The sequence below is a fragment of the Apiospora hydei genome (assembly GCF_038363865.1).
Source record: "Apiospora hydei strain CBS 114990 chromosome Unknown utg000005l_segment0_segment0, whole genome shotgun sequence".
Classification (NCBI taxonomy): Eukaryota; Fungi; Ascomycota; class Sordariomycetes; order Amphisphaeriales; family Apiosporaceae; genus Apiospora; species Apiospora hydei.
The window spans coordinates 2,173,407-2,192,581 of record NW_027117364.1 but is presented as its reverse complement, the minus strand read 5'-3'; the positions used below and the strand labels follow the sequence as shown (position 1 = coordinate 2,192,581).

Genomic DNA, 19,175 nt, shown 5'->3' with positions numbered 1-19,175 from the left:
TACATCCTGATTAATAATACCTCATATACCTCATCCTTTGCGCTGATACAATAAAAAATTCCGAATCAAGTATGGCGTCTCTTCTCATATGCAACCTTGCTTTACAGAGGAGAAAATGAAGACGCCCAACTCCTCAGCGCACAATTGAAAACCTGATGCGCAATTGGTGATACATGTCGGTGTTGTGCAAGGGTACGGTGAAACGCTTTCAGGCAGCTGAATGAGGGGACAGTGCATCTAGACAGTGCGTAGGCGGCCTCAAATCCGCACGTGAGAGATTTACACTGTAGCGTCGTCATAGCCCTTCGCTTCTGCCTTCACATGCGAATAGTCTCACTTACTTCCCATTTCTACCTATGCATCTGATATTGAATACACCCCTCATTGCCTTTAGTGTTGTCGCATAGCCATGTCGTCCTCAGCACCGCAAGGCTATGGCCCTAATAGCCATCTACACCATGTCGTTAGGCCGATCCAGAGACCTGTCAATTATGTAACGAGAGCGCTGGTCGCGGCGTCGTATCCTCTGCGAGGCATCTACTACTTCCTGCGACATCCCGCCTACTACCCGCTCTTCATCAGCCGACTTCTCCCTCTGTCCCTCATTTCGCTCTTGGTGTATACAATACTCTTCACCTTCGCCTTCCTGCCGCAGTTTGCCTTCCTCGCCATCTTCCACGGTCGCGCCGCATGGTTTAATGCCGTGGTGCTCACGCTGGGAGAAGGCCTGGTGATTATCCAAGGTTTGTTCGAGGGGTTCTTCGTGGACGAATGTCGCGTGGATGTCTTCGATGTACGTATACCTTCTACTAGCGCTTGCTTTTTGTTTTGATATGCGCTCGTCCGGGAAGATGTCTAATCGAACTACCAACAGGCAACCCTCATTGACAAAGGACTCGCCGACCTCGTCGCGCCCCATCGCATCCTGTTCCCTGACGCTCCGAACTCGGTCAAGATGTTGGGGAAACCCAGTACGGCCGCGGTCTACCAGCCATGGAGTCTGATCCAGATCATCGAGCTGATTGTCTTCCTGCCGCTCAACCTGATCCCCTTCGTCGGCACACCCGCCTTCATCATCATCACGGGCGCGAGGCTGGGGACGTTTGCGCACTACCGATGGTTCGCCCTGCGCGGCCTGACCAAGAAGGAGAGCAAGCACGAAGTTAAGAAGCGGGCGTGGGAGTACACCTGGTTCGGAACCGTGGCTATGGTACTGCAGCTCGTGCCTATACTGTCGTTCTTCTTCCTTCTAACGTCAACCACGGGCGCCGCGCTGTGGACTGCGCGACTAGAGGAAGGGCAGAGGCGGCCGCCGGTTGGGACTCCTATTGCGCATCAGGAGGCCGAGACTGCTGCTGGTGCAGCGGATGAACAGCATCCGGACGCGCCGCCCCCTCCGTATCAAGACAATCCTCCTGTCTAAGACAGTGATATGTAGTAGACCCCATAAACATACAACGCTCAAGAGTCGATTATTCGGTTATTTTTGTATTTGTTACTCGCGTGATGGGGATAATTCAGCATCAGGACACTCCATTGCGATTCCTCACTGACCTACGCATCTCCACCGTCCCTGTTAGGAAACCGGTATCGTCATAGCAATTACTTGCGATCCCAGTAAGTGATGTGTTACACCGTGTAGCTTCGAGTATAGCGAGAAATCCCAATCATCGACTTTTTGAAAACTCTCCTTGGGAATTGGCCACCTATGTGGGCGCTACTACATACCTAGGTAGCTATTGTTAAGCAGAGTCGCTATGAAAAACCCGTACCGAAGTGCATCAAAACATATCTTTTGATGCGCCGTACGAAGTATCTACCTGTTTCCACTCGCACCACTCACCTGCCTTCAGCAAATCTAGACGGCGATTCAAAAGAGAGCTCTTGAGTCTGACCTTGCAACTAAATCCAAGTCTTAACTTTATGTAGTTATATGTGAAGCTGCCTTTAGCTTAAGTTTCCCCTCAACCCCCATTTTGATTCAGGGGCATGCCTTTTTTGGTGTGTCCAGGCCGTACTTCTGCGGGTCTAGTTCAGCAGAGGGCACTTTAGGACTCCAGTCTTCTTGACTTGATGGGTTCAATGCACCATGCAGTATAAATAGATGAAGGAATATTAGTGTATACTCCAAAATCCAGGGTCTAGCATAGGATGTCTGGATATGCGGGCGTCACATCGGACTCGCAACGTAATGCCCAAATCTACATGCGAATACGACATCCATGTTACAGGGGCTGGAAATGGTCGCCCGTGCTGATTGGACAGTGGTCAAACCTCAAGGCCAACATCTGCGGCTTTCTGAGGTCCCTGAACACGGGAAGGTTACGAGAACACCTCGATGGCAGTATATCTCGGGTGCATCACCGACTCTGGAGCCTTAGTAGTGGAAGGTACACTCTTCCCAGCCCAAGTGGCATTGGCCTCAAGGGGCAAGGTCAAGTCGATCAAAGAGGCGAATACATCGGTGAGAGTTACTACATATCTGCCTATATGCAGGTAGGTGCTAGTGACTGCTTACCTATCTACCTTGTATCATCGTTAAGAGTGCCCAGCCAGCTTGGAAATATTGATTGATCGGTCCTGTCGGAACGGCCCAAGATATACAGCGACAGCAGCAAATGCATTTGATGTTTCGATGACTTCAGGAATTAGATTTTCCGCAACCAGTTTCATCATGAAACGGTAGGCAATGTCGAGCACCTACGCATTCAACGTGGGCGTTGCCGTTTGCCGGAACTAAAGGGAGCTGCCCAAAGTGAATGACTGGCATCTTCGGTACCTCCTGCGGCAACCGACTGGACTGCTTGGTTGTGGATTGTAATGGAAACTTCTACTTTCTCTCAAAGTGCTCTCGGGGCTTACTCTTGGGGAAGGAGCAATTGCAATCACTTGGGCCTGGTCCCGTCTAGCCACATGGCCTAGCTGCGCACACGGAGGCAGGTGCGCCCTCAATGACAGCATCTGCACTCTGATGAGGAGAATATAGGAAAGAGGGAAGGAGCTGACTAGGCACCCACTCCATGTGGCCGGTTCAGAGATTTCCATCCATCTCTTAAGCCATCCACAGGATCCGACAGGCGGGCTTCTCTTCTCCCTCAAACTTCTCCCCATCCATCTCTCTTCTCTACTCTGCCATCCTCAACACCAAACTCCAACCATCGTCACTCGTTATCAGTCACTCGTTTCCGTCACCATACACACCCGCAGTAACGTAGATACCAAGGCACTCACACGCACTCACAATGCGGCACCTTGCCCTTCCGGGCATCTTTGCTGCCTTACTTGGGTCAGCCTCGGCTCAACAGTATGGCGGCGGAGGTGGAAACGGCGGCAACCCAACCTCTGTTCCGTCCTCTGGCTCTGGAGGTCCCGGCGGCTCTGGTGGCTCCGGCGGCCCTGGCGGTTCTGGCATCTCCACCACCGGCGGTGGTGGTACCTGTCCCTTTCCTGAACCCACTACTATCTTCGTCACTGTCACCCCAGATGTAGTTGTCGTCCCACCTCCCAGTACGGTCACAGTCACTGTGCCCAACCCTCCATTCGGTTACACTTCTGGCGTTTCTGCTCAACCTGGACCTCAATGGCCTTCTGGTTGGCCTCCCGCTGAATCCCTCACTGTTCCCTGCACCACTGGCCCCAACGGCGAGCCTCTTCCATCTGTCCCTGGTTTAGTCACTGTAACCTACCCTGGCCCTCCTGGTGGATCTCCCGGCGTTGGCACCTTCTCACTTGTCACTGTTCCTCCTGCAAGTCAGACCGGATACCCAGGTGGCCCTTTCGGTGTCTCTTCTTCTCCGGGCAGACCTGGAGGCCAAGGCATGAGCAGCATTCCGGGCTGGGGTTCTCTCGGTTCGTCTCCTGAGCCAACTGTTACCGTCACAGTTCCAGAAGGAACACCTGCCGGGCCATGGGGATCAGGAACCAACACCAACCCTGGGGGATACGGTGGCACTTATCCATTCCCAGAACCCACATTGACTCTCTCGTACAATCCTCCCCAGGTGGTAATGGCGGTGGTGGTCAGGGCGGCTCCTCTTATATCCCCACTGTCACAGTCACTGCTCCTGAAGGCCCTCCAGGTGGCCAAGGAGGCTCGGGTAGTTTCACCAACCCATATGCACTTCCTACCACCACTCTTACTGAACCTGAAGGTGGATCAGGCGGCTCAAGTGTTCCTGGTGGCCCTGGAGGAGGAGAAAGTGGTACATATCCATTTCCTGAACCTACATTGACCTTGTCTTACAACCCTCCTGGAGGTGGCAGTCCTGGCAGCGACGGCGGTCAAGGTTGTACCACTGGCCCCGATGGCAGCGTCGGTCCCTCCAACCCTTTCCCAGAAGTGACTGTCACTGTTCCTCCAAATGGCCAACCCTCGGCTACTCCTGGAGGTCCAGGAGGCCAAGGATGGAGCAGTACACCTGGTGGCGGATGGGGCCCCTCATACCCTTTCCCGGAAGTCACGGTCACTGTGCCTCCAAACGGTCAACCCTCAGCTTACCCCGGAGGTCCAGAATGGAGCAGCACGCCTGGTGGTGGATGGGGTCCTTCTAACCCTTGGTCTGTCGTGACTGTCACTGTACCTCCCTACGGCCAAGGTTCTGCCCCTCCTGGAGGACCAGGTGGTCAGGGATGGAGTACCACACCTGGCGGTGGTTTCGGTCCGTCCAATTCTCTGCCGGAAATCACCATTACTCTACCCTATACCACGCTCACTATTCCTTACACCATACCCAATGAACCCGGCAATGGGGAAACCAGCAGCACCCCTCAAGGCGGCTACGGTGGGGCTCCTCCATCACCAACAGCCACTCTCTCTACCATTGGAGTCTCGCCTGGTGGTGGGTTCGGTCCGTCCAATACTCTACCGGAAATCACCCTCACTCTGTCTGACACCACGCTCACTATTCCTTACACCATACCCACTGGACCCGGGAATGGTGAGGCCACTAGCACCCCTCAAGGAGGCTACGGCGGAGCTCTTCCTACCCCAACAGTCATTCTCTCTACCATTGGAGTCACACCTGGTGGAGGAAGTCCTGGAGGTCCTGGGGGTTCAGCTAGTCAGACTTTCTCCGGCGGCTACGGCTGGCCAAGCCCAAGTACCGGACCAGGAGGCCAAGGCCAGGGAAGTGCACCATCAACCCTCACTATCACCATTCCCAACACTGGATCAGGCGAAGGCTATCCGACAACCCCGGCTTTGATATCCCCGGTCGTGTCTACCTTGTCTGGCACAATCACTACTACTGTCCCCTCGATACCCTGGACCCCATTAGGTATGTTCCTGCCGTCACCCAATTGTGTGTTCAGAGAAAACTAACATTAGTCTCTAGCAACACCACCGGGGTTTGGCTCTGCCACCTTCTCGACGCCATGTCCTGAGGAGCTTACCACACCTGGACAGCCGGGCATGCCTTGGACGTATTCATCCTACACGGGATCAACGCCCAGTGTTGTGACCATCTGGCCACCAGCCACGGAATCAACTCCTAGTGTCGTGACCATCTGGCCAGTTTCAACAGAGGAGACCCCTAGCCTAATAACCATTTGGCCTAGTATTGAGACCATCTGGCCCAGCAACAATGGTGGCACGGGTCCTTCAGGCCAAGGAATGGGCAGCACTTCTTGTCCTGAAGATGAGGCAACCGATGTTGGACCTATAGAAGCAACTTCCACGACAGCTCTTGCATCCTCGTCCACATCAACCCTCATGCTGTCGTCCACGTCATCATCTACAGCCCAGTCGTCTGATGCTGGCGCTGTAGGCGCAACTTCCACATCAAGTCTTGCATCGAGTTCAACATCAACCTCTGCATCGACTGCAACAGACCAGACATCCAATGCTGGTCCTGTTGGTGCCACCTCTACCTCTAGCCTTCTCACCTCAGTCCCCACCAGTGGATGGAATGCAACTAGTGCGACGGTACTTTCATCCAGTACTACATCACTTTCCTCATCATCAACGACGACCTCGTCGTCTTCGTTGACATCAGCGCCCACGTCTAGTACCCTTTCATCGTCCAGCGCTTCAACCAGCACCAGCTCGATGATCAGCACCTCCACGAGCGTGTCCTCTTCCAGCAGTACCACCTCTAGCACTTCAGATTCATCAGTTTCTGGACAGTCATCGCAGTCCTCTTCGCTTGCGACCACTTCAAGTTCGCCGAGCACTGCTGTGACTAGCACAAGCTCCCAATCAGCACCCACCAGCTCGTCAACTGCATCACAGTCATCTAGTACTGAGGAGACTACAACAAGCTCCCAATCAGCATCCACAAGCTCTTCAACTGTATCATCACAGTCGTCTAGCACATCTACCTCATCTTCTGCGGCTGGCTTACTCAAGATATCTGCTCCGACACCTTCGCTGGGATTGACTATGATGGAAGCTCAGGTTCCAAACCCCACGGTTGACTTGACTATGGTCACAGTTCCGAGTCCAGCGGTTCTTCCCGATGAGCCTTCCAGTGATGCTGCTACGCAACTTGCTGCGTCGTCCAATGTAAATGGGTATGCATTCGGTAATGGCCCGAGCAAGCGCACGTCGCCTTGCGGCAATCCGGCAGACTCGGGTAATTTCACATTTGATGTAAGTGACCCTCTGATTCCAAGGTCACGCTGTACGTGATGCTGACTTTACCCAGTTGCAAGACATTGAGCCACTGATGCGACGTGGGCACGACGGATCAAATGATCCCCATCCAGTACCTCTCCTGAGCCCCTACCACCGTTTCTGGTTTTCAGAGGGTATCGAGGTGGTCAAGTCGCAGTCGTCGGGTAAATTGGTGCTCCAGTACCAGCAACCCGCAATGGACATGGCTGATGGGGCCGAGAACTCTGCAAACTTCGGCACCGGTCCCAAGCAGACCTCTGATTGCTTTGCGTTCAATCTCTACGGTATTCGTTTGGGTTGCTCTTCTTCTGAGTCGGAATGCATTTTCACCCTCAAGGGTCATCGGCTGGACGCTGAGTCATTTGCCGATATCGAGGTGGCAGCGCAGGTTGTTCATGTTCCTGCTTGCTCTTCGAGTGACTGCCACCTTCAGTCTGTTCCCGTGTTGAACTTCAAGTCTCTCACATCTGTTTCGATCAGCTTGAAGGTTGAGAGCGAAGACCAGATGTGGTGGGCTGATGAGGTCGCGCTGGGCTGGTCGAACAACAGTTGTGAGGAAGCCGGTTGCCGATCCGAGGTACAGGATTCGATTCGAAGCCGAGACTGGAAGGCAGCTGGCAAAAAATGGCGACGGTGGATTGGCATTTGAGTAGATGGGGTTGGCATGTAAGATCAGCATGACTTTAGACACTTTGCTTGATTTGCTGAGTTGTCGAGATTTTTTGACGAACATTTGATGGTCGAGACGGGACACATTCAAAGTTATCACTTCGGAGCACGGAGTAATGAGATGAAGGGGGATGGGAACTGATAGCTCGCAATTTTGACGGTGCAATTCACCTTGAGAAGTTAAGCTTAGTCCTTGCTTCTGTAGATTAGACAATCTGATGATGGTATTATTGGTACAACAGCAGCACAGCAGTATGGTGATGTGAGCGAATGCGTGCCTTGGCTTGGTGTTTCGGGCACACGTGCCGCGATCCCCAAACTCGGGCTTTGAAGGTTGACGAGAGAGATGTGGGCTAGTCGTTGGAAGGGCGCCGCCGAAAGATGAATGATCCACGTCCGAGCACCGGGATCACTGGTCAGTCATTAGGGTTCGCGATGGACGGGTGACTTTTGCGGCGATATCGGTGCCGCATTAGTAGGGGCATGTCATGAGTTCACATGAATGAAGGTATGGGCCAAAATGTTGGACAGGACCGGGCCGTATCTGGTGGCGGACATCAGTCCGGGAATAGCCACCACTATTTGCCCGGCTAAACTTCAAAGGGTCGGTTGGATGTGGGCTAGCTGGGCCACCATCACGTAAGGACGCAGTAGATATGTAGACTTGCTTTACAAGAAATGACTCAATCAAATGGCCGAAGTGCGGTAAGTTTGGTAATCAATGGAGATCCGAGATGTGATCGGAGCTCTGATATGAGCTGGATCTGACCTAGCTGGCTCATGGACGGGCTCGTTCTATGGTCCCTTGAAGGTTGCTTCCATCAAAGGACTCACGATAGGTACTCTGATCGGGAGATTGTTGATGAAATCAACCCCGCTTTATTGCCGATACCAAATCCACCCGAGACGCTACTGTGCTCTGCTCTCCCTTCCCCGTGGCCATCCATCCACCTATCTCCTTACTGATTAACAGGCTACCCACCCACCATCCAACCCAGTATGTCAAGCTGTGTGTCAAAGGCGCCGATATGGGGGGCGCAGGCTAGCAGGAGTGTGGGCAATCGGGAGCGGCTGTTCCTGGTATCGCTTTTACTTGAACTTCCGCCGTCTCGGCAGCCGTTTGCGCGAGTGACTCCCACGTCTTCTGATGGAATCCGTATATAGTATCCGTCGCTACTGCCCTCTAAGACTAAGTATGGAATTCGGAAGTGTCATTCAGTCGTGGCTGACCACTGGATTGCTTTCGCTGCCATTGTTCTAAACTACCACAAAGCTTCTGGTCTCCGGTCGATTTTCCGCTCGTGTCTGCGTCACTCGCTTTATGCAAGTATTGAATCCGACATGGAGCCCATGCCGTCGTCCGCCTCGTCGACCGGCTCTACTGCAGCCGAAGACTTGCCCGTGGACCTCGAAAAACAACATGGAATCAACCATTCTGGACTGGGCGGCACAGGTGGTAGTGACCAGGCACCAAGGAAAACCGCAAGCGAAGGACTTCAGGCTCAAGATGCCGACGAGAATTGGCAAATTGAGCCGGAGCCGGCCGTTCTAGACACGGACGCCAGTGGTATTGCAGGGACGATGAACCGAGTGCTTAGCAGGATCTCGACCAAGTCCAGCTGGAATCCTGGACCGCCACCCGACGGCGGGAAGGCCGCGTGGCTTGCCTGTCTCTGTGCACATCTAGTCGTGATGAACACATGGGGATTTATCAACTCCTTTGGCGTCTTCCAAACGTATTACACCAACCTGTTGAGCCGGTCGCCCTCGGAAGTCTCCTGGATCGGCTCAATCCAGGTCTTCCTGACCTTCTTCATCGGCACCTTCGCCGGCCGCATCACCGACGCCGGCTTCTTCCGCCCCGTCTTGGCCTGTGGCACCTTCTTCCTGGTCCTCGGAATCTTCACCACCTCGGCCGCGACGAGCTACTGGCAGCTCCTGCTGTCCCAGGGCCTGTGCATGGGCCTCGGCTCGGGCTGCCTCTTCACGCCCGCCATCTCGGTCGTGTCGACCTACTTCGACAAGAAGCGCTCCCTCGCCATCGGCATCACCGCCAGCGGCTCCGTCTCGGGCGGCCTCATCTTCCCCGCCATGGCCCGCCAGCTGCTGCCCAGCATCGGCTTCGGTTGGACCGTCCGCGCCATCGGCTTCGTGCAGCTGGCCGCGTGCCTCTTTGCCAACTTCTTCATGAGGGCGCGTTTACCGCCGCGCAGGACGGGCAGCTTGGTCGAGTGGTCTGCGTTTCGCGAGCTCGAGTACACGTTCTTCGCCATTGGCATGTTCTTTGTGAGTCAAACTTGAACCCCCTTTTCCTCAAAATCATCCTCTCGTGTTCGAAGCAAGCACGCACTAACTCTGGAGCATACAACTAGAACTTCTGGGGTGTCTACTTTGGCTTCTATTACCTGTCCTCGTTCGCGCGCAGCGGGCTGGAGATGAATCCCAGCCTCTCCTATCCCGACTCGCTCAACTTGCTCCTGCTGGTCAACGGCGTCGGCGTCATCGGCCGGCTAGGCCCCAACTACTTGGCCGACACCGTCGGGCCCCTGAACTTGCTAATTCCCACATGCCTCATCACGGGCGTCGCGCTGTTATCATGGATGGCAGTCGGCACGCCCGCACAGCTCTACGCCTGGTCCGTCTTCTACGGCATCGCGGCGGGCGGGATACAGTCCCTGTTCCCGGCGGGTCTTAGTAGTCTGACGACCGACCTCCGCAAGCGGGGCACCCGCATGGGCATGGTGTTTACGATTGTCAGCTTCGCCGTGCTCACGGGCAATCCAATCGCGGGCGCCATCATCGCGGCGTCGGGAGGAGGGTACTGGGGCGCCCAAACGTTCACGGGCTGCTCGCTCTTATTGGGCATGTGTTTGATCTTCTGCGCAAGGCTCGCGCGACAGAGGAGGGATGGGACGGGGTTCCGGGTCAAGATATGATTGTTGGCCGCCAGTACGAATGGATTAGTCAGCTGGCTGGTCGGCAATGGAATAGTTGCCAACTATATATATGTTGCTACTGAAAATTAGAATGCACATCAATATATACAACTTAACTATGTAGAGCATTCTTAGATTTGGATTTACTAACAGCGGTAATTTTGGAGGTCTCTGGAAGCTATTCGAAATAGCAGATTTGTTCCGATCATACTCTTGTGCGTGGTTTTCCTTTAGTACAAACAGGCTCATTGGCAAGGGGTAGTTGTCACCGTGAAAGCAGAGGTAGTAAAGAGTAGATGCGTAAATTTTCAATATCATTCGCTAAGTGACCAAAACTACTTAGAAGGACAGCAATCTGTACCGCATCTCGCTTAAGTCATTCTATCCAAACTCATGATCTATCTCCCAGTGGATATATGTTTGAAAGCAATACGCCAGCCATGCAACGGGTATATATATACCTGGGTAGTTACTCGCGAAACCCTCAGCCCAGACAAAGCGAAAAGGCAGGCAGTTCCAAACAAAAGCATTATTCTGCTAAATCCCCATCTTAAAGGGTCCCCGCCCTCACGATCCCATCGGTATCCGGCATCAAGCCCCTGGGCAGCTCGGGCGGGGATTTGCCGTTGCGGTACTGCCAGAGCCGGCTCAGATCTTTGACCTTGACGTCGCGGCCGTCATCGAGATGGGCCGAGAGCTTGCCGTGGAAGCTGCCGTGGACGGCAACCTCGGGATGGGCGAGGTCGCCCGACGCCTCGCGCTTGCCGGCGAGCTCGAGCAGGGCCCAGCTGTTGGCGAACCCCTCGCGGGCGTCCTCGCCCTCGGTTCCCTTTACCGCCACGCTCGACGATGCTCTCCATGAAGTCGTTGTTCTCCTCGTCGCAGCCGCCGCCCTCAGCTGCCGTGACGATGGCGTCGCCGTTGGCGTCGCGGCGTAGGGGAACATACCGTCGAGGTAGTGCTGGCAGAACTGGTGTCCGCCGCGAGACGAGGTGCGCGAGAAGACGCGGCCGATGAAGCGCGGGATCAGCGCCGAGGCCCGCTCGCTCGTGACGAAGTGTAGCAGGCCCCAAAGGGCCACGAAGTCGGTCGTGTGCGCGTAGTGTTCGATATGGCCGATGACTCGGTCACACGCCGGCACAAGGGATGAGGCACGCAGAATTTGCTGCTGCTGCTGCTGCTCCGACTGCCCCTGCTGCTCTGGTAGCGCCGGGGGCCCGATCCCATCCCCGGCGATAGAAGGCGGGGTGGGTGGTCGCTTCTCATGGAACGATGACTGCTTACTGGCGGTGCCATGCTCGTGTTGGCTGCTTGATGCGGTGCGCATCTGGACAGGCGAGTCGAGAAGGGGCTCTTTCGTCAGGGTAATATCCTGGGTGGTCAGGGAGTTGGGGTTATTTTGCTGGGCTGTCTGGTTCGCCACGTGCTTGGTGGGCGAGTTCATGTGGTTAGCCGCGGCGCCAAAGGTGTATACTTCCAGCTTCGACAGTATGTCTTGGGGCATCTCCTGCAGTAGCCAGTCCAGCACCATGCTGCCCTCGATGGCGCCCTGACTGTGCAGGATGAAGATGACCTTGGACTTTGCCGGGTTGTACAGCTCCTCCTTGACGGTCCGGTAGGCTTCCCGAACGTCGGTGGTTGCATAGCTCAGGTTGCGCTGTACAAGACATTCGATAACGTCAAAGATGATGCCATCGGTCTTGTTGTGAATTCCCATGACAGGGCGACCAAATGTCAGAGCCAGACGGTTGATGTTACTCAGCAGCCAGGCCTCGCTATTTGATCAGTCAGTATGGTATAATAGGGGCCTGTCTGGGACATGGGGTGACTTACCCGCAAGCAACGCCATTAATAAAGATCCAGCTCTCATGCGCGTGTTCCTCTTTGGCCTCGGCGTACTTGGGGTCGGAGTGGTAGGTCAACGTGGGGCCGTTGAGCGACAGGCATAGGGCCCAATTGACGGTCGAGAAGAAGGCCACCCACAAGATCGCTGTCCAGACCGGGAGGAGCACTAACAGAGGCAGCGTCAAGATGAACCCGAGTTGCAAGATGATCAGGACCCCGTGGATGAAGAGACACCACATGTTGGAAGCCGAAAAGGCCATCTCATCAAAGTGGCCGCCGTGGCAGGGCCGTAGCGGCCACACGATCCACGGCAGTGCCCAGGCGAAGTAGAAGAAATAGTAGATATCCCACATGAGCAGGGTGAAGGGCGTGTCAGTGTAGCTGTAGTTGATGACAGACTCGCCGCCGACCTGCGAGCCGAAGAAGGCGGTGCGGTCGCCCGTGGTGTTCTGCGCGGCCCGGGCCTCGGTGACGGCGTTGAAGCGCGACCGTTGCCGGCCGGTGTTGGAGGCTGTGGGGATGGGCGTTATGTGCGTGGACGATGCGCGGCCGCTGTCGCGTGCGCGCGAAACTAGCGAGAGGCCCATGATGGCGGCAACGGCGGTGGTGACGACGATGAGCGACGCCGTTGTAGAGTATAAGTAGTATAGTGCAAAGGACATAGTCATGCGTCAGCCGGGTCCCGGCGAAGCTTTAAATGAACGAGGTGGTGGTGGTGCGTGTGCTACCTATGTATTTGAAGGCATAAAGTGAGATTTGTTCTGCTGACGGCCGCCTTTGGTTCAGCCCTCCACATGATCCAGATGAGAGACCAGACTCAGAGCCTTGTCGTGTAGAACAAGCACAAGCGAGACATGGTGTGCAGGAGGCAGTTGCAGGCGCGCCCACCCGTTTGCTGATGCTGGGCGTTGGCTGTTGGTGGTGGTGTGGCAAGCAAAAAGGGCCAAAGGGCCCCCTTTGCGACCTAACCTCCATTGTAAAAATAGCATTGCGTCACTGTAGCTGGGTCGCCCGGCGGCGGTGTGCCGACCACCCACAAGAAACGATCATGCACCGACCGTTTAGTGGTCGCTGTCGCCTACGCACCATTGATAGTGCCACCATATGGTTCGCAAAGATAATAAAACTTAGCGCGGCGTTAGGCATTGAAGCTAATAACTTTAATAACATTAATTAATTAGATAAAATAAGATATTCGGCCTATTATTTTCGTATTAAGAACATATTATTTTATATTATTATAAAGTTTTTTTTTAATAATTAATAAAAGTTAATTTCGCTTATAATTAATAATTATTAATATATTATAATTTAATAATATTATATAAAAAAGTAACGTGGTTTATTATTAAGTGGTTTATATTATTAAGTAGTTTACCCTTATTACTTCTCGATTTTTATTAAACTTTAACGCGTAATAACTTTATAATTATAATACTTAATTTAATTTAAAAAAACCGGATCGGTTTAATTATTTAAGCGATACGAAAGCCTTTAAATTTATTAAGTAAAAGAGATGCTATAAAAGTATACGACGTTCTTAAAATTATTTTACGTTACCGAATCCACGGCCGAACCCTACGACGCGATATTTAACACTCACGGTATAAATTAAATACGAATAAAAAAAAGGTGCTTCGTAAGCATATAATTAATTTAGATACCCGCGGAATGTTTCCTAAGATCGCTAGTGTGGAAAATATGGCTAATCTCTTTACCGCGTCGCGCGGCGGCGAACGCGTTAATAAGCACTAGGTTAAGCGATTTATTAACCGTAACTTAGACTTTAAAATTAGAATAAATCGTCGATACGATTATTAAAAGGCTTTTTACGAGGATTTAAACGTTATTTCCGGCTAGTTTAAGCTAATCGCGAATATAAAGGCTAAATACGGTATTTTAAATAAAGATATATAGAATTTCGACGAGACCGGCTTTATAATAAATATAATCGAGTTAACCCTTATTGTAATACGCGCCGATTAGCGTGGGAAGGCGAAGTCGGTCTAGCTTAATAATCGGGAATAGTCGACGGCGATTAATTATATTAATTCGTAAAGCTAGTGTATTCCGCCTTTTTTAATCGTTTAAAATTAATATTACCTCGTGAATTAATCGCGCGAAAATAACTTATTAAGCGATTAAGTAATTAAACCGACTTTTAATAAATAAACCGATAATAAAATAAGCTTAGATTAAATTAAACACTTTAATAAATATATTAAATTATAAACGAAAAATCGCTACCGCCTCTTAATTCTTAACGGTTATAAGAGTTATATTTCGGCCGAATTCGAGGTATATTATTAAGATAATAATATTATTACTATTAATATACTTCTTTATTTATCGCACTTATTTTAACCTCTCGATTTAATATTTTATTCGCCTTTAAAGCGTGTTTATTCGAAGGAAATCGAGCTATTTATTAAGGCCTCGATAAATTATATTATAAAGCTCGAGTTTTTTATCACGTTTAAAGCTGCATATTTCGCTATTTTTACGAAAGCTAATATTAAATTTAAATTTAACGCATTCGGCTTAGTACTTTATAACTCGAACGAGGTAATTAATAAATTAAATGTGCGTCTTTAAACGCTTATACTTAGCTTATTTTATTTAGGGACGGCTAATACTTACGACTTTTAAACGCCGTTTAACCTTTAATAAATAACTAAGCACTCTATTTATATTAAAAAGAGGGTGTTTATTTAATAAAGAAACTTTTTAACGCCGATTTTAAATACGGTAAATTAAATAGCGAAGGGTATAATTAAAATAGCCTATAAAATAACCTTTATGCATAATCGAATGCGTACTTTAAAAGAGGATAATTTAGCCTTTTCAAAGCGCCGGAGAGCTAAAAAGTCGCGAGTCTAGCTTAGAAGAGCCTTTACTATTGAGGAATCTCGAAAGCTGTAGGACGAGAAGGTAAAAGGGAAGCGGCCAGCGACTGATAAAGGCGAAAATGGTGGTTTATCGAAGAGGCGCGCGACGGGCGGCAGGCGCTGTGGGATATGCGGCGAGACAGGCCATAATGCGCGAACATATAAAAAGCATATAGAATCGCGTAGCGAATTAAATAGCGAGTAAATTTAATTAATTTAAAGCGTCGTGGTTAAAATAACTTTTATAAAAGTGTCGAGAAGTAATAAAAGTGAACTACTTAATAATACGGGCCACTTAATAATAAACCACGTTAATATAATTATATAAAATAATAAAAAAAGAAAAAGAGGTATTTAAATTAATTATACGTAAAGTTAATAATAAGGTTAACGTGGTTTATTACCGAGTCGCTTATATTACTAAGTCGCCCACTTTTATTACTTCTCGATATTTTTATATAAATTAATTTAATTATAATATATTAAATTAATTAAAATTACTCGCTATCGGAATCGCTATTTAATTTTATATCTTTTTTATATATTCGCGTATTATGACCTGTTTCGCCGTAAATGCTATAGCGCCTGCCGCCCGTCGCGCGCCGCTTTGACGAACCTCTATTTTCGCCTTCGCCGGTCGCTAAACGCTTCCCTTTTACCTTTTCGTCTTGCAGCGCTTGAGATTCCTAAATAGTAAGGGTTTTTTTAAGCTGGACTCGCGACTTCTTAGCTTTTCGGCGCTTTGAAAGGGCTAAATTAGCCTCTTTTAAAATACGTATCCGATTTTTATAAAAGTTATTTTATATATAATTATATATATACCTTTCGTTATTTAGTTTATTATATTTAAAATCGGCGTCGGAGAGCTTTTTTAATAAGTAAAGACTCGCTTTTTAATATAAATAAAGTGTTTAGTCGTTTATTACGAGTTAAATAGCGTTTAAAGGTCGTAAGTGCTAGCCGTTTTTAAACGCGACGGGCTAAGTGTAAGCGTTTAAAGATATATATTTAGCTTATTAATTATTTCGTTCGGGTTATAAGGTACTAAGCCGGATACGTTAAATTTAAATTTAATGTTAATTTTCGTAAAAATAGCGAAATGTGTAGCTTTAAACGCGATAAAAAACTCGAGCTTTATAATGTAGTTTATCGAGGCCTTAATAAATAGCTCGATTTCCTTCGAATACGCGCGTTTTAAGGGCGAATAAAGTGTTATATCGAGAGGTTAAAATAGGTGCGATAAATAAAGAGATATACTAATAGTAATAATGTCGTTATTTTAATAATATACCTCGAATTCGGCCGAAATATAGCTCTCGTAGCCGTTAAGAATTAAGAGGCGGTAGCGACTTTTTATTCGCGATTTAATATATTTATCGAAGTGCTTAATTTAATCTAAGCTTATTTTATTATCGGTTTAGCTATTAAAAATCGGTTTAATTACTTAATCGCCCGATAAATCGCATTCGCGCGACTAGTTCGCGAGGTGATATTAACTTTAAACGATTAAGAACGGCGGGATATATTAGCTTTACGAATTAATACATTTAATCGCCGTTGATTATTCTCGATTGTTAAGCTAAACCGATTTCGTTTTCTCACGCCGATCGGCGCGTATTACGACGAGGGTTAATTTAATTATACTTATTATAAAGCCGGTCTCGTCGAAATTCTATATATTCTCGTTAACGATACCGTATTTAACTTTAATATTTATAATTAATTTAAACTAACCGGAAATAACGTTTAAATTTTTATAGAGAGCCTTTTAGTAATCGTACCGACGGTTTATTTAAGTCTTAAGGTCCGGGTTCCGGTTAATAAAGCGCTTAACCTAGTGTTTACCGACGCGTTCGCCGCCGCGCGACGCGGTAAAAAGATTAGCCATATCTCCTATAATATTAATATTAAAAGGCATCCCTCGAGTATTTAAATCGATTATATAATTACGAAGCACCTCTTTTTTAATTAGATTTAATTTATATTATAAATTTCGGGTATCGCGTCGTAGAGTTCAGCCGTATATTCGGTCGCGTAAAGTTTTATATAAGACGTCGTACGTAACGGCAGCGTGCTTTTAATTTAAACGGTTTAAAGAGTTTCGCGTTATTTAAATTACTAAAACAATTCGCTCTTCTTAAAATAAATTAAGCATTATAATTATAAAGTTATTACGTATTAAAGTTTAATAAAATAAGTCGAGTAGAAAAGTGAGCGACTTAGTAATATAAACGACTCGGTAATAAACCACGTTAATATAATATATAAATTATATTAATAAATTTATTAAGTAAACCTCTTAATAAAGCTTATTAAATAGCCGGTGGTTTAAAAAAAGCTCACCGATTTTAATAAGTTTTTTTTTAATTTTTTTAAATTATAAATTTAATATAACGTGGTTTACTATTAAGCGGGCTATATTATTAAACGGGCTACTTTTTTTAGTTTTTAATACACTTAAACTTTAACACGTAATATCTTTATAATTATAATGCCGATTTAATTTAAAGAAGATAAAATCGTTTTAATAATTTAAGCGAACGAGCTACTACGAATATATATAACGTCCCTTAAATTACTTTAAATTACCGAATTAACGGCCGAACCTTACGACGCGAAATTCGACACCCATAATATAAATTAAATCTAATAAAAAAAGAGGTGTTTCGTAATTATATAATTAATTTAAATACTCGAGGGATGCCTCTTAATTTTAGTATTGTGAGAGATATAGCTAATTTTTTTACCGCGTCGCGCGGCGGCGACCGCGTTGGTAAGCACTGGGTTAAGCGTTTTATTAATCGGAACCCGGACCTTAAAACTCGAATAAATCGTCGATACGATTATTAGAGGGCTCTTTATAAAAATTTAAGTGTTATTTTCGGCTAGTTTAAGCTAGTCGTAAATATTAAGGCGAAATACGGTATCTTTAATAAAAACATTTTTAATTTTAATAAGACCGGCTTTATAATAAGTATAATCGAGTTAATACTCGTTATAATACGCGCCGATCGGCGTGAGAAAGCGAAATTAGTTTAACTTAGTAATCGAGAATAGTCGACGGCTATTAAATGTATTAATTCTTAAAGTTAATATATTCCGCCGTTTTTAATTATTTAAAGCTAATATTACTTTATAAATTAAGCTCGCGAATACGATTTACCGGGCGATTAAATAATTAAACCTACTTTTAACGGTTAAACCGATAACGAGATAAGCTTAAATTAAATTAAATATTTCGATAAATATACTAAGTCGCGAACGAAGGGTCGCTATTACTTTTTAATTTTTAACGGCTATAAAAGTTATATTTCGGCGCAGTTCGAGGTATATTATAAAGATAACGATATTATTACGCTTAATATACCTCCTTATTCTTTTTACCTGCTTTAATTATTAGATATAGCACTTTATTCGCCGTTAAAGCGCGCGTATTCGAAGGAAATCGAGCTGTTTATTAAGGCGTCGATAAATTATATTACGAAGCTAAAGTTCTTTATCGCCTTTAAAGCTACGTATTTTATTATTTTTACGGAAAATAACATTAAATTTAAATTTAACGTATTTAGTTTAATACCTTATAACCCGAACGAGGTAATTAATAAACTAAATGTGCGTCTTTAAACGCTTATATTTAACTCGTCGTATCTAAGAACGGCTAATACTTATAACCTTTAAACGCTGTTTAACCTTTAATAAATAATTAAACACTTTATTTTTATTAAAAATAAGGTCTTTACTTATTAAAGAAGCTCCTTAACGTTAATTTTAAATATTATAAACTAAATAGCCTATAAAATAACTCTTTTACGCGATTAAATATATATATTAAAAGAGGCTAATTTAATACTTTCGAAGCGCCGGAAAGCTAAAAAATCACGTGTCCAGCTTAGAGGGGCCCTTACTATACAGGAATCACAAGAGCTACAGAACGAAAAGGTAAAAAAGAAGCGTTAAGCGACTAATAAGGGTAAAATAGGGGGTCCGTCGAAGCGGAGGGCGACCGGTGGAAGGCGCTACGGTGTCTGCGGCGAGACAGGTTATAATGCGCGAACATGTGAAAAAAACGTAAAATTAAATAGCGATTCCGATAGCGAGTAATTTTAATTAATTTAAAGCGTTATAATTAAATTAATTTATATAAAAGTAGTGAGGTATAGAAAAAGTGGCCCGCTTAATAATATAGCCCGCTTAATAATAAACCACGTTAAGATTAAATAAAAG

At 47.5% G+C, this 19,175-nt stretch overlaps 4 protein-coding genes across 4 annotated transcripts; 3 read left to right on the top strand and 1 right to left on the bottom strand.

Moving 5' to 3' along the window:
- Positions 1 to 409: 409 nt before the first annotated feature.
- On the top strand, positions 410 to 1,423 carry PG997_006160 (uncharacterized protein; the record flags this gene model as incomplete). The annotated part of the gene is made up of 2 exons (XM_066810475.1): positions 410 to 793; positions 875 to 1,423. 2 exons carry the CDS (start codon positions 410 to 412, stop codon positions 1,421 to 1,423), a joined length of 933 nt encoding a protein of 310 aa, XP_066669398.1.
- A 1,819-nt stretch (positions 1,424 to 3,242) lies between these two features.
- Positions 3,243 to 7,262, top strand: PG997_006159 (protein family CysZ; the record flags this gene model as incomplete). The annotated part of the gene is made up of 4 exons (XM_066810474.1): positions 3,243 to 3,945; positions 4,002 to 5,276; positions 5,334 to 6,589; positions 6,645 to 7,262. 4 exons carry the CDS (start codon positions 3,243 to 3,245, stop codon positions 7,260 to 7,262), a joined length of 3,852 nt encoding a protein of 1,283 aa, XP_066669397.1.
- A 1,361-nt stretch (positions 7,263 to 8,623) lies between these two features.
- PG997_006158 (MFS monocarboxylate transporter) lies at positions 8,624 to 10,218 on the top strand (the record flags this gene model as incomplete). The annotated part of the gene is made up of 2 exons (XM_066810473.1): positions 8,624 to 9,568; positions 9,655 to 10,218. The coding sequence occupies 2 exons, from the start codon at positions 8,624 to 8,626 to the stop codon at positions 10,216 to 10,218; spliced, it is 1,509 nt and encodes a 502-aa protein (XP_066669396.1).
- Positions 10,219 to 10,768: 550 nt separating this feature from the next.
- Positions 10,769 to 12,650, bottom strand: PG997_006157 (uncharacterized protein; the record flags this gene model as incomplete). Its single annotated transcript, XM_066810472.1, has 2 exons — positions 10,769 to 11,993; positions 12,052 to 12,650. 2 exons carry the CDS (start codon positions 12,648 to 12,650, stop codon positions 10,769 to 10,771), a joined length of 1,824 nt encoding a protein of 607 aa, XP_066669395.1.
- Positions 12,651 to 19,175: the final 6,525 nt, after the last annotated feature.